A 16,144-nucleotide genomic window follows, 5' to 3' on the forward strand; every position below is an offset into this window, starting at 1 on the left:
CTCTGTGCCTTTTAATTATTGGGTATCCAAGCTGGACACTTGGAATGAACTCGCTCTGTACGCCTTGGAGGTCCTGGCCTGCCCTGCCGCTAGCGTGTTATCGGAGCATGTTTTAAGTGCCGCTGGGGGAATTATAACTGATAAGCGCACTCGCCTGTCAACTGACAATGCTGACAAGCTGACCCTTATCAAAATGAACAAAGGCTGGATTTGGCCAGACTTCTCATCACCACCAAATTACAGCAGAGTAACATAAAGTCAAATCCATTGTGTTATTTCAGGAGGTGCATTCACATGCACCGCTTCACACCCACACATGGGTATACGCTTCCTCATTTCGGCTGTTTTATGTTCTTCTCCTTATCCTCAGAGTTCACCACCACTATACCACTTGGGTGACCGTGGTCTGTGTTGCCATTATTGCAAGTTCCTCCGTCCTTATTTTTGTCAGCTATTGCTTGGAAGGCATAAGCAAGGTCTGTGGGAGACCCAATCCCCAATAATGGGAATAATATTTTTAAGATGCTTTACTGTATGGCTCTTGTAAGGGGCATTAAAACCATCTTGTTAAGCTACTACGACCTCCACCACTTTTCCAAGGGGCATTAAAACCGTCTTGTTAAGTTACTGCGACCTCCACCACTTTTCCAAGGGGCATTAAGACCGTCTTGTTAAGCTACTGCGACCTCCACCTCTCTCCCGAGGGGCATTAAAACCGTCTTGCTAAGCTACTGTGACCTCCACCACTTTTCCAAGGGGCATTAAAACTGTCTTGTTAAACTACTGTGACCTCCACCATTTTTCCAAGGGGCATTAAAACCGTCTTGTTAAGCTACTGCGACCTCCACCACTTTTCCAAGGGGCATTAAAACCGTCTTGTTAAGATACTGTGACCACCACCACTTTTCCAAGGGGCATTAAAACCGTTTTGTTAAGCTACTGCGACCTCCACCACTTTTCCAAGGGGCATTAAAACCATCTTGTTAAGCTACTGCGACCTCCACGTCTCTTCCGAGGGGCATTAAAACCGTCTTGTTAAGCTACTGGGACCTCCACGTCTCTTCCGAGGCGCATTAAAAGTGTCTTGTTAAAACAATCTGAACTCCACAGCTCTTCCAAGGGGCAATGAAATGTTGTTTTTAATTAACTCTAACCTCCACAACTCTTCGAACGGGCATTGCAATTCCTCCTAATTTTTGGCAGCTTTTGCTTGGAAGGCATAGGCAAAGACTATTTGAGACCCACTCCCCAATAATAGGAATAATGTTTGTAATATGCTGTACTGCATGGCTCTTGTAAGGGGCATTGCAAGTTCCTCCGACCTAATTTTTGGCAGCTTTTTTTTATAAGGCATAAGCAAAGACTATGGGAGACCCACTCCCCAATAATGGGAATAATGTTTTTAAGATGCTGTACTGTATGGCTCTTGTAAGGGGCATTAAAACCATCTTGTTAAGCTACTGCGACCTCAACCACTTTTCCAAGGGGCATGAAAACCGTCTTGTGAAGCTACTGTGACCTCCACCACTTTTCCAAGGGGCATTAAAACCGTCTTTTTAAGCTACTGTGACCTCCATGTTTCTTCCAAGGAGCATTAAAACCGTCTTGTTAAGCTACTGCGACCTCCATGGGGCATTAAAACTGTCTTGTTAAGCTACTGAGACCTCCACGACTCTTCCAACGGGTATTGCATTTCCTCCTAATTTTAGTCAACTTTTGCTTTTCAATGCATAGGTGAACACTAAGGGAGACCCACTCCCCAATAATGGGTAGAAGGTTTTTAGTATGCAGTAATCCACGTCTGTTTCAAGGGGCATTGCGGTTCCTCATAATTTTTGGAAAGCCTTCCATTCACTGCTTAGGCCAATAGTGCACAGGAGACCCAGTTGCTATAAATGGAAAAAATGGTTTAGTTAAGGCCCTCTGACCTCCATGTCACTTCCAAGGGGCATTGGAGTGCCTCTAAATTTTTGGTAGGCATTGCACTCACTGTATGCCCTATAACTGTGTAGCCGAACCGCTCCTTTTAGTACAGAAACATATCCTACAAGACATGTGGTTGACTGGCCTGATATTGATGTGAATGGTCCCTGTTCCTTCTGCTCTTTCTCCTTTGCCACCACCTCATCCATCATTTATCACCTGAAGCTTTGTTTTAACGGGAGTCATAGAACTGTGATAGTAGCAGGAAAACATCCAGCAATCCTCGGAGGAGGTAGGATATGCGCCAAAACACTGACCACCTCAGGCCTAGCCGCTACTACATACATGCGCTTGCATTCCAAGAAAACAAAGCAGATGCTAACTTCTATCATCATCATGCTCCTCACCTTGGCACTCTCAACTCCACTGATGGAGAAGCCAGGGCCCACCGGAGGAGTCTGAATCTCTGGTGGGCTCGTCCAATGCTGTCCTAAAGCAGGCCAGGCTAAGAAAAGTGTGTGGGAAGGTAACAGGAGAAATAGGGGTGGCTGGGGACCGTTTATAGACTCCCGGCTGCCCCCAGGCGGCTGGGACCGTCTGTGGACACCCGGCCGCGGGGCGGCTGGGGACCGAGTATGGACACCCAGCCGCCTCCTGGCGGCTGGGGACCGAGAGTGGACACCCGGCCACCATGCGGCTGGGGACTGAGTATGGATACCTTGCTGCAGAAGCAGCCATGAAGTAGTGGCCAGCTTCGGCCTCCTCCAAACTAAAAGGCCCCATTTCAAGTGAAAGCTAGCAGTATGGTATTGCAGCTTGCAGGTGGGTGGGTGGTTGGTTGGCTGCATATTTGCGCTTGCATTGCAAGGAATGGCTGAGGTACAATTGAACACTGCCCTAGGACAAGGACTTGCACGGGGATAGTTGCAAGACTGCATCTTCTGATGCGGCAAAGATCACTTCTGATGGGCACACTTTTAGGCAGTGACCTGGGTGTCAGAGATGCTTCCAGGGGTCTTCCCTATGCTGTTCCCATGTCTTTTCAGCACTGTATGCATGTGTCACACAGCACATGGCCAGATTAAAGTGTAAAATGTTAAAATGACATTTCCCGGTGAATGCATTTGTCACGGTTGAAAGCAATACAAAAGTGCAAAAACGCATAAAAAATGCTACTTGTGAACATAGCCCAAGGTGTGAAGAAGTATTTTTTTGGGGGGTTATTTATTTTACCTTATACACAAGTCTTTACCCTGGAAAGGAACTACCTTAACATATTTCACAGGAAAGCAGTTTCAGTTTAGTTTTTGAACGTTTTATTGTGAGCCCTTAAAAGTGGCTTAATACCTCAGACCACATTGTTGACAGCAGTGACCTGGGTCAGAAAGGCTTCCTGGGGCGATCCCCATGCTGTCCCCATGTCATTTGAGCACTGTCACTATCGGTTTGGGCACTTGTTAGGCTTTTAAAAGACTGCCGGGGGTGCCGCCGCAAAAATGCTCGGGTCCCCCATAGACTAACATTGGGTTTTGACTGTAAGTGTGCAAATCACATATAAATGATTGGTCACTAGTGATGAGCGAGCATGCTCGTTACTAGTGTTGAGAAAGCACTAAAATGCTCGGGTGCTCGAAGCTCGGGCCGAGCTCACCGTGATACTCGGGTGCTCGACCCGAGCTTCGAGCACCCGAGCATTTTAGTGCTTGCTCAACACTAGTAGCGAGCATGCTCGCTCATCACTAGTGACCAATCATTTATATGTGATTTACACACTTACAGTCACGTGTCGACTAACTGTTCTTCCTAATTCTCTCAATGTTCAGTGAAAAACTGAGAGAAGCAGGAAAAAAGCCAGTTGCTACGTGATGGTAAGTTTGAAAATTGCATGTGATTGAAGTGGCCATGTGATGACTGCTAGAACTAGCAAGCAGAGTTGAAGCTTTATGGTGAGTATATTATATGTTATTAGGATTCCCATGCCAAAATGCTTCATTTTATAATTAGAGGTCTTATCTGGGTTTGAGATAAAAGTCTGCAGTCACTGTAGGTGAATGCAGGTTTCTGAATACTCACAGCGCATGCACTGCACACTTTTAGGATTCTATCTTGCCGGTGGAAAGAGTGGATGGTCATGTGAGCATAAGTATGCAATTTGTATACTTCTGTCTGGCCACATTCCCGCTAGACGTGTCCTGTCTCGGTCAATTAATTTTTATTGAACAAGGCGACGCATGGATGTTGGCAAGTGACCACATGTATGCAAAGTGCATACGTGTGGTTTTGTTGCCTCCCATTCTCACTACCAGCACCAGAGAACCCTAACAGCATGCATCGTGCCCTGTGAGAATTCAGAAGACTGCAGTCACATAGAATGACTGCAGACTCATTACAAACTTGGAAAAACCCTTTAATGCTGCTAACATAAATAAAATATAGCATCCCTTAACTTGTCAGGCTTTATAGTACTTTATTAACATAACGACGTATCACGTAATCTTACAAGTTATGGATTGTTACATGTGTACAGAATCAGAGCAAATAACAGCACAATAATCCATCACCAGAACCACCAGCAGTACAGAAATTCATCACTAGGACCCCCAGCGGTACAGATCCCCCATCCATTCAGAAACACAGAATCGAAACCCTCATCAATACAGGAATGCATCACAAGAAATACCACCAATGCATGAATACGTTACTATGACCACCATAAATACATAAATTCAGCACCACCATCAGTACATGGTACATCAATTGTAATGTCAGGTCAGACCCATATACATTTGTATCGTATGAAGCTACAACTTTCAGTATGTCTTTACCAATAGTAAGGAGTTACTGGGAGTTGTTGCTATTACAGATGAGAGAATATGTTTGAAAAACGATCTCCAATTTCAAATTCGACACTAACATGGCACATTCGGATTCATGATCTGACACACGAGCTTTTTTACTTAAAATTGGCAAAATTCGGTAAAAGTGCGGGAACTTATTGCTTTGCCACAAAAGTATTTTTATCACTTTGGCTAGGATAGTGGTGGTGTATGATGAGTGGGGGAGACGTGTTTGATGAGGTGAGGGGGTAGGGAGAACTCCGAGGAGCAGCGCACTTGTAATCTTTTTTTTTTCCCTAACTGTGCAAATTGCGGCTAACCAATCAGGGCGCAGGAACAATCTCAATGTCCAGAAACAAGGACTTGTGCCACTGGCTGCAGAAATCACATGTCCCTCTCTATATAAATGGCAGATATGTTATTTTAGTGCCATTTTGTCAGTGGAACTGCACAAAGAGGATGCTCCTGGTCTACATCTGGATTCATTAGAGATTTTAGCTAGTTAGCTAGGCGGTTGCTTCTAAGTCAGATAGTTTAGATAGCTAGTGTCCTGTGTGGCTGTGAAATCGACACAGCATATTTTTTTCTTGTGCCATTAATGAGGTCTAGACAGCACGGCACAGTTCAATGAACTATGTTGTGCACTGCACTCCATGCACGAGTACACCTTTAAAAATCTATTTTTTATTTAACTTCATACAGCACGCTATATCTCACCTAGTAATTTTGTGGTGCAGAAATTCAGCTGTGTGCAGAGCTGTTTCAGAGTAAAAAAAAAATAAATTTCAGAAAAAAATAGCTGAAATTCAGCTATGTGCAGAGTACAAAAAACAACTTTTTTCAGTTGCTAACGTGATTCAGCATGCCATATCTCACCCTGTCATTTAGTGGCACTGAAATTCAGCTGTATCCAGAGCTAGTGCAGAGTAAAAAACATTTTTTTTTAGTTGCTAACGTGATACAGCAAGCCATATCTCACCTTGTCATTTAGTGACTCTGAAATTCAGCTATATGCAGAAGCAAAAAACATTTTATTCAGTTGCTAACGTGATTCAGCACGCCATATCTCACCCTGTCATTTAGTGGCACTGAAATACAGCTGTGTGCAGAACTAGTGAGAGTAAAAAATATTTTTTTTTAGTTGCTAACGTGATACAGCAAGCCATATCTTACCTTGTCATTTAGTGGCTCTGAAATTCAGCTATGTGCAGAATACATAAAACATTTTTTTCAGTTGCTAACGTGATTCAGCACGCTATATCTCACCCTGTCATTTAGTGGCACTGAAATACAGCTGTGTGCAGAACTAGTGTAGAGTAAAAAATATTTTTTTTTAGTTGCTAATGTGATACATCAAGCCGTATATCATTTTGTCATTTAGTGGCGCTGAAATTCAGCTGTGTGCAGAGAGCAAAAACCAATGTTTCTCAGTTGCTAACATGATTCAGCATGCCATATCTTACCTTTTCACTTAGTGTTGCTGAAATTCAGCTGTGTGCAGAGCTGTTGCAGAGTAAAGAAAAAAAATTTCAGTTGCTAACGTGATTCAGTAAGCCATATCTCACCTTGTTATTTAGTGGCGCTGAAATTCAGCTGTGTGCAGAGCTGCTGCAGAGTAAAAAATCGTATTTTTTGTTGCTAATAGCATACTCCTAACACACTATATGAGCAACATGAGTGGGATAAAGAGAGGTTGTGGTGGAAGGGGGAATAGGCTTGGTGTTCAAAGTACATGTGGGGTGAGTGGTAATGTTTCTGAAAGTACTAGTGAACCAACACCGTCACGTCCTATTCAAAGACAACTGACAACTTCTGTTACTGGATGGGCTTCTCCACTCCCTTTCTTTGGCAGTCACACAGCGGTATGACTTGTTGATGAGGGCCAAAAAGAGCATGTGCTCCACTGGATGGCTAGCGCTGCTTCAAGTGGCCTCTTCTCCTCTTCCTCCACCTCAACATCACACACAGTACAGTGCATAGAGGTGGCATCCCAATTTTCCTTGCTTCACCCACATCACAACTGTCCAACCGCCTGTAGGGAACCACAGATGGGTGAGTCTGCAGAACTGTGCACAAATTCTATGCCATGGGCATCAGAAGGGTACTCCAAAGATTCACAGATTCAAGAGGAGGAAAGCATCTGCACCAATGCCCAAAATTTTTTTTGTTTGGATCCAGGCAGGATGAAGTAGTGTCCGAGCAGCATCCCAACCCTTGTCACCAGATGTTAACCCCCGAGGGAGAGGTGATCCTGATGAGATTCAGATACATGAAGGTCACACAGACTGTACTGTGCTGTCAAGGCAAGAAGAGGGTGACTCTCAGCGTGAGGAATGGGATAACACATTGGATGATGATGAGGTTGTGTATCCCACTTTGTGTAAACCCAGGGGCACGCAGCTGAGTAGGTCATCTGAGGAGGTGGAGAAGGAGGAAGACGAGGAGGTTACATTGTGCACTACAGCACAGACTCGGAATGATGCAACCACGATAAGCACTGCATCCTTAGCCTCAACTATGGCTGTGGCAGGCTGTGGCCAGCAGCGGTTGCAGGTCTGCAGCTCACATGGGAGGCAAAAGTCGCCTAGCCTGGGCCTTTTTTTTACATTGCAGAGGATGAACCAACTCACGTTATCGGACAACTTTGCAAGAAAAAACTCAGTAGAGGGAAAAAGTGCAATAATTTGAATACTACATGCATGAACCTTCCCATGCGCAATCAACATGTTTTACTCTGGCAATCTCACTGCAGTAAAATGTGGACCAGCGGACCTCAAAAACCATCAGCTGCCCGATCAACCACATCTGCACCTTCTTCCTCCTCCGTTACCGTGCCAATCATTGTCATGTGGGTCTTTGACTGCAGAACCTCCGGTTCTTTACCATCTCCAGTCAGGCTGAGTGACAGCCCGTTAGCTGTAATGGAAGCAGATATGCCTGCTGTTTTTGACCAATCTCAGAGAACAAGCACACCACAACTTCATCAATCCACCATAACATCTCTGCCTGCACCTCACTCACGGTCCACCAGTTTGTCCGGATCACCGTACATCCCCCCCCCTCTCTCGGCACAGCAGCCAGCCCTTGGTAACACAGTTATGGTCACGTGAAAGATTTTTTCCTCCTACACATGACAAAGCTAAGAGATTGAACTCCACAATCTCAAATCTGTTGGCTACCGAAATGCTGCCTTTCCACCTCTTAGATACCGACGGTTTCTGAAAGCTGATGGCCGTCTCAGTCCCCCACTACCAGTTGATCATTACTTCTCTAAGAAAGCTGTGCCTTCGCTACACCAGCATGTCACAGACATCATCACCCATTCCTTGACTAAATCTATGTTTGCAATGATGCATTTCACCACAGACACCTGGACAAGTAAGACTGGCTGACTTGGCATCTCGTTGACTGGGCACTGAGTGACTCTGGTGGCTATGGGGCCTGGCGGGGAAGGTCTGCTCCACAAGTCTTGGATTTCCCAAAGCTTGCAGGACAAACCTCTGTATTTCACACTTCCTCCACTTTTTCTGCTTCCTCCATCTCCTCTAGGGCCTTCATCTGCGCACTCAATCTCTGCTTTATTGAGACACTCGTTACTACATCTGCAACATGATCTCCATATAGTTATGATTCGAAATAGAGCTGACTACTGTGTGCCACTCTGTTAGATCCACGTTATAAGAGTAAATTTTGCCAGATGATTCCCGCCCTGGAAAGGGACCTGTGAATGCTGGAGTATCGAGACACCCTTTTACATAACCTTAAGAGAGGATTTCCCCAAGACAGCAGTAAGGTACACAGTGTGCATCGCAGCTCTAGACTTTCAACCTCCAGCACGTCAATCGTAATTCATCAATGATAAAATACTAGCGGCAGCAGTAGCAGCAGTGAAAGTGTCCGAAGCAATTTCTGTGAGTCCTTTCACACATTTTTTTACAACAGCTCATGCATCAGCACAACAGAATACAGGATGGGCCATTTATATGGATACACCTAAATTAAATGGGAATGGTTGGTGATATCAACTTCCTGTTTGTGGCACATTAGTATATGGGAGGGGGAAAACTTTTCCAGATGGGTGGTGACCATGGCGGCCATTTTGAAGTCGGCCATTTTGGATCCAACTTTATTTTTTTCAATGGGAAGAGGGTCATGTGACACATCAAACTTATTGAGAATTTCATAAGAAAAACAAGTTAAATTGAAAACTGTAAATGCTGGCCCATGTCTGATTGCTGCTGTGCCATTATAAAACTTGTACTGTGTGTAAAATGAGGCTACTTTCCTGGTGTCTGTCCCTAATTTGATCTGTTTTGGCAGCTTTTGGGCCCGATTGAAGGTGTTGTGTATGCGGTTGGTTTTGCCTCTCATTGAATAAAATGAGGTTCGGATATGTTCGGCGAAAGTTCGATGAATTAACAGGCAAATGTTGCAAATTCAGAGATCGGAAACCAAACAGAACATTGAAATGTTCACTCATCTCTAGTTGCTATCAGTTATCATCAGACAGAGGATCAGACAGGAACCACAGTACTAATGAGAATTAGTCTGTATCACAAATAAACATTTACATCCAGGTACCTCATAGATGACATTGTCGCTGATTGGAGTTGTTCTTTTTCTTTTATTCATCTTGTCCTGATGCCATAATGACTTTTCACAGCCACAACTCATCTCTGCAAACTTCCATCCTCTCCAGTCCTGTGCAGCATATCCCCACATGATACCCTTAAAAAGTGTCATTATAATGCTCCTGAATAAATATCTGCCCTACACTGTGACCCTGAATAATTACTCATCATTGCATTCCCTTTACAAAATATGACCCACACTGTCCATCTTATGGTACATACCCTCCACACTGCCTTCTCTTTTCCATTTTGGGCCCCTTTTCAACACTTTTCTCTCACATGGTGTCCACCTATGCTGCCCTATATTGTGCTTCCTCATCACACTCCCCCTCCACATACACTAATCCCTTCGCTTCCCATACTGTGTCCTATAAATTCTTCCATCATATGCTCCAAATTCTATGTCCACACCTATCCCGCCCCTTTGCTCCCCATACGGTGTCCCCACCCATCACCCTTCCGCTCCCTATACTATCATAAAATTTCTCCCCCCTTTTCCTCCCATAATGAGTCCACATAAACTCCCCCCTACCTTTCCATACTGTGTGTGCAACCATCCCACCTCACTCCACACTAAATCAGAGCACTTGCAACACCAAACTTCGACAACTATGTAGTACCAAAGAATGACATCAGCAGTGTGATCTCATGACTTGATCACGCTGCTGACATTGCCCTGATGGGGTCAGGGCTTCAAGTATACTCGCATTTGAAAGACACGAGTACAGTTCATCACTGACAGCCAGCGTGCTGCACTTTCTCTGATCTGACTGTCAGCTTGACAGCCAGCTGAGAGAATGACTGACTCCCACTATGGAAGTGGCAAAATGCTGCCACGGTGAAACCTTGGACCACTGCATCATGCCCCGATTGCCTCCCATTGATGCACCCCTGTTCTCCCTATGTGCATGCATAGAGGGGCTTGTCAGCAATAAAGGATTGGGGTGGGAGAAGATCCACAAGACCTGACTTGTCATTCAAGACTAGACATTTGTGACACATAGTCCTTTTCCAACTCATCAAAGTATCAAAGTTCTATCAAAGTATCATAGTTCGACTCATCAAAGTTCTCTTTGAGCCACCACAGTATTTCAGAGAAAAACAAAAACAACTGTAATAATGTAGCCTGTCTGATTTATGCTGCACAAACTAGAGACCGCATGAAACTCTTGTCAGATTTTTTTTAATGATCTAAGAGGTATATATTAAAATTAATTAAATAAAAGTTATTTTATAGTCCTTAATAGTCATGATAAAGGTAGCTGAGAGCCAGAACCGGAACTATTAAAATTCAATGCTTTATTGGATCAACATTAAAAAACAATAAAATGCACCATGGATGGACATGAAATGCCTGACATGTTTCGGGCAGTGATGTCCTTAGTCATAGGTATGTCTATGACTAAGGATATCACTGTCCAAAACACGTCACGTGTTTTATGTGTCCCCATGGTGTAAAGTATTGAATTTTAATAGTTCCAGTGCTGCATCAACTACTTTTACCCTGTCTGCTTACTCGGGGATGCTGACCTCGTGGACTCGACTATGGGACAATTTCTGAATCCATGGACTTTTCGCTTTGGTGAGCTGATAGCATTCTTTCCTTTTTGAATGCTTAATAGGTATAGTAATAGTAGACCTATGGTAGATCTTTGCCATTTTTACCATAGGAATTGTGATGATCTAACAAAAGCTCAGTAGAATCTGTAGTTCCAGATGCTGTGTCCGAAATAAGGATGCTAAAATGTGCCTGTATGACTTGTCTGAAAGTGGCCTTAGAGTCAAAATATTTACAGCATCTGCATAAAATGTTTCAATTAATTTCTATATAGACTGGCACTTTGACAGAAGACATCTTGGATTTGTATGGTGTTCTTCCTTGTGAGGAAAGATGGTAAGTTTTGTCAGTAGAACAACTATAAAGTATATGTCTACTAGGAGTGAAACAAGCTCAGTGGCCAATGCAATCATTTAATCATTAAATGGCAAAGCAATTGATAAATTTTTTTAAATCAATAAATTGTGCTCTCCTTCTTTAAGCGAGCCCCAAGGGACCCCCTATTCCACCTAACCATTGTTCTCCCCATGGTGTTTGCTCTGTTTCCTATTTTTTAAGCCACTCACTTCTTTTTTTCGAGAAAATCTTAAATTCAGAATGAATATTAGTTCAATAATGTTATATGCTTCAACATACATTTTTAGTTTTCAGGATATGACAGTTTTCACTTCTTCTAATGATCTATGCTGGTGTCCAATACTTCAAGCAATGACAAGTTGCCACTCACTTATCACTTTGGATGGAAAAATACTAGGAGATCCATTGGATATGAAGATGTTTGATGGAACAGGTTGGGTAAGCAACATGTTAAAAAAAAGTTTATATATTAACATTTTATAAGAATATTCCATTCTGTTATATTTTTTTGCTATAGTGTTATACACCCATCTTCAACTCAAATTCCAAAAAAGTTTGGGCGCTGTGTAAGATGTAAAGAAAACAAGAATACAATGATTCAGAATTTTTTTATTGCCATATTTTATTTACAAAGGAACATAAAAAAATTCATTAGTTGAAAGCTAGACACTTTTCCTTTTCATTTGAAAAAAATTAACACATTAAGAAATTGATAGCAACAATACGTCTCAAAAAAGTTGTGACAGAGTTAACAAAAGGCTGGAAAAGTAAGTAGTACTAATGAAACACAGCTGGAGGGTTAATGTACTTAGATAAGTTACATGACTGTGTATAAAAACGGATGCGAGAGAGGCAGAGATGGTCAGTGGTTCATCAATCTTTGAAAACTGTGTCTAAAACAGACAGATTGACTCAGGTGAATGACTGTGATGGGAATAACCCTTCATTAATAAATCTGAACTTAATATTTTGAACAGGAAATTGAAGATTACAAGGGAAAAATCAGAGAAAATGACCCATGTAATAGCTGTACAATGGTGAAACCTGGACCTACTGCTGCAAAGGCAAGTTAATTGTATTTTCTTAATGTTCTTTTTCAGTATGGTTTTCTGAAAACATTTAACATGTTATATGTGTTCCTCATTGTGATGACACAGCTTCTAATCTTAATTAGCAAGACATCTAGATTTGTTAAGCCAAGAGAAATACTCTATTGTGTTTGTGTTGACTTTTGAATGTATGTGTTTCTTTGGCTGGTCAAGAAGGACAGTGACTCAGGCTGGAATAATGAGTGTTTGCAAAATATGTTGATTAATCATTGTGTTGACTCACAAAACAGGAGGGCAAACTATGCAAATTCATTAAATGCTCAAACAATGAGAGCTGAGCATTGCACTCTTCCCCCCGACTTGTGACTGATCACATTAGCCACATATGTAAATATGAAAAAAGAAAAACTCATGAATACATTTGGGGAAACCAGGTTGGGACAATGAGGTCACCTGGTCCCATGTATATGTTGTTTGAGGTTGCCAGGTGGGTCCCTCTGGTAGTGTGGAACCCATGGAGATGGTCGGAGAAGCCAGATTTGGACTAGCTGGTCATCTGGCCCCATGGAAACTCTCGGAGAGGCCAGGGTGGGACCCTTGAGTCTCCTGGTGACACGCAAGGTGTGGGAATGACTTAGTGAAACACAGAGGGAAGAGGAAAGCGGAGCCCAGACTCTAGGGAAAGGTGGAGACCTCCTAGTCTTGTCTAGTAGCACCCTGTCTCAACTATCGACCCTATATTAGCTCTTCACCAATCGCTGCATGCGTTCCTCACCTTGTCTTTACAGGATGTTAGACTCAGGCTAGAAGAAGGAAAGATGAGCACTAGTCAATCCCCACTGAATACTAAAGACAAAAAGGAAAGACAAACAGGGGAAATTGATTAGCTTTTAGACGACTCCAGACAAATGTGTACACGTCCTCAAGCACCAGAGAGGAGGAAGTACTGCTCTTGCTGAAGTCTTCACAAGGAGTAATGAATATCGCCCCTCTTGTACACAGCAGTTATTTATAAACCCAGGCCAGGGAGTTAATTAGCCAGAGGAAGGTAGCCGCTGGGTCCTAGAGACAGCCTCTAAGAAGATGTCTGTAATGCCAAATGTAGAGATATCCTGCAACCAACTGCAGGGCGATTGTCTGTCACTTCTGACATACCTTACAGTACCCCTGGTCTCCCTACGAGTGGCCTCCGGACACTCAGGACCAGGTTTCTCAGGATAAGAGGTGTGAAATGAACAAACCAACCTGGGAGCATTCACCTCTGATGCTGAAACCCACATCTTTTCCTCTGGACCATAGCCTTTCCAGTGCACTAAGTATTGTAGACGAGAATCTACAATCCTCGAAATGTGAAACTCCAGATTACCATCAACCATTACTGGGAGCGGTGGTAGAGGTGAGGTCTCAAGAGGTTCCACATACTTTTTGAGTAAGGACCTGTGGAACACGTTGTGGACCTTAAGGGCGTGAGGAAGTTCAAGACGAAATGCTGCTGGGTTAATGACAGTGGTTATTTTATAGGGACCAATAAATCTAGGTCCCAGCTTCCAAGAAAGAACTTTCAATCTTATATTCCTGGTGGACAACCACACAAAGTCATTCAGATTCAAGTCTGGACCTGGCAAGCGTTTTCTGTCAAAAATACATTTTTACCTGTCTCCCGTGATCTTTAAATTACTCAGCACAATGTGCCATACCAAGGAGAGCGACGACGCAAACCGTTCCTCCTCAGGAACTCCTAAAGCTCCTCCCTCACTAAAAGTACCCAACTGTGGGTGATAACCATATGCACCGAAGAACGATGACCTGCCAGTGGATTCTTGACGATGATTATTAATGCCAAATTCTGCCAGTGGTAAGTAGGATATCCAATCCTCATGATTTTTGGAGACAAAACACGTGAGGTAGGTCTCCAAATTCTGATTGACACTCTCAATATGTTCATTGGATTGAGAGTGGAAGGCAGAGGAAAAAGGAAAGCTGCACCCCCAGTCGAGAACAGAATGCCTTCCAGAACTTGGAAACAAATTGGGTCCCCTGATCTGACACCACATTGGAGGGAACCCCATGAAGCTTCACAATCTCATTTACGAACACCTGAGCAAGTGTCTTGGCATTTGGAAGTGCAGGTAATGCGACGAAGTGAACCATTTTACTGAACCTATCTACAACCACCAAAACCACCGGTTTGCCTGCAGAAACCAGTAGGTCAGTAATAAAATCCATGGACAAGTGTGTCCATGGCCTACTAGGGATAGGTAGCCGAAGAAGAGTACCAGACGGACGGGTATGCGAAACCCTGGAATGCGCGCAAATACTACAAGCAGCTACGTGTTCAATCACATCCCGATCCAACCCCGGCCACCAAAAACGATGAGAGAAGAGTCCGTGGCTGCCTTACCACCTGGATGCCAAGCAAGCACAGAGTTATGATGTTTCTTAATTATTTTGCGGCGCAGATTAGATGGTACAAATAACTTTACTGAAGGGCAGAAGGCCCCTGTGCCCCCAACACCTCACCCTCACAATAAAGTGCTGAAATGACTACCCCTTTCTGTAATATCGGTGCAGGGTTCTAATGGTCATCACCACCAGGGCAGCTCCAGGCCAAAGCACCAGCCTTGACATTTTTGACCCCTGGACAAAAAGTGACAACAAAATCGAACCTAGTAAAACACAAGGACCATCTGGTTTTCCTAGGGTTGAGACGTTTAGCTGCCTAGAGATATGACAGGTTCTTATGGTCAGTAATAACAGTAATAGGATGGACAGCCCCCTCTAACCTATGTCGCCGTTCTTCGAACCCCAATTTGATTGCCAAAAGTTCCCTATTACCCACGTCATAATTTTTCCCAGCCAAAGACAATTTTTTAGAAAAGAAGGCGCATGGACGCCATATACCAGGGGATGGACCCTGAGACAACACAACCCCAACATCCGACGCATCAATCTCCAAAATAAAAGGTTGGGAAACATCGGGTTGATTGAGTATAGATGCAGTGGCAAAACAATTCTCTAAGGAAGAGAAAGCCTGGAGGGAGGCATCCAACCATTTGGAAAAATCAGACCCCTTCTTAGTCATGTCTGTGAGGGGTTTCACAATAACCGAGAAATTTTGGATGAATTTCCGGTAAAATGTAGTAAAGCCCAGAAAACATTGTAGAGCCTTCAGGTTCTCGAGAGATGTTCCCAATCAAGGACTGCACGGATCTTCTCCAGATCCATCCGAAAACCTGAAGATGACAACAAATACCCCAAAAACTACACCACCTGAACAGCAAAAACACATTTTTCCAGTTTGGCATAAAGTTTGTTATCCCTTAATATCTGGATCACCTGCTTAACATGCCCCGATGTGTCTCAAAATCAGGTGAGTAAACCAAAATATCGTCCAGATAGACCACCACAAACCTCCCCACCAAATGATGAAAAATATAATTTATAAAATGCTGGAATACCGCAGGTGCATTGGTCAAACCAAAAGGAATAACCAAACTCTCGAAATGACCTTCCGAGGTATTGAACGCTGTTTTCCATTCGTCCTCTTCTCTGCTTCTTACCAGGTTGTAGGCTCCCCTTAAATCCAATTTGGAGAATACCTTAGCTCCCACAACCTGGCTGAGCAAATCGGGAAGCAGAGGAAGAGGGTATGGATCTCGGATGGTAATTTGATTTAATTCCCAGAAATCTAAACAGGGATGTAGACCGCCATCTTTTTTTCGTCGCAAAAAAGAACCCTGCCACCACGGGCGAAGATGAGGGTCTGATATGCCCCTTCAACAGACTTTC

The 16,144-nt window shown here is 43.5% G+C and overlaps 1 protein-coding gene across 4 annotated transcripts in view; it reads left to right on the plus strand.

Moving 5' to 3' along the window:
• LOC141259330 (probable cation-transporting ATPase 13A4) overlaps positions 1-16,144 on the plus strand; it is a 1,218,891-nt gene that overhangs the window by 894,879 nt on the left and 307,868 nt on the right. For all 4 annotated transcript variants that reach the window (XM_073675148.1, XM_073675147.1, XM_073675149.1 and 1 more), the window contains exons 13-15: positions 11,224-11,285; positions 11,594-11,744; positions 12,284-12,370. In XM_073675148.1, the coding sequence (XP_073531249.1) occupies positions 11,224-11,285; positions 11,594-11,744; positions 12,284-12,370 (300 nt within the window). The remainder of the gene's footprint in view (positions 1-11,223; positions 11,286-11,593; positions 11,745-12,283; positions 12,371-16,144) is intronic.

The sequence above is a fragment of the Phyllobates terribilis genome, unplaced genomic scaffold (genome assembly GCF_046119375.1).
Source record: "Phyllobates terribilis strain yellow unplaced genomic scaffold, ASM4611937v1 Scaffold_3__8_contigs__length_932513732, whole genome shotgun sequence".
NCBI classification, from domain to species: domain Eukaryota; kingdom Metazoa; phylum Chordata; class Amphibia; order Anura; family Dendrobatidae; genus Phyllobates; species Phyllobates terribilis.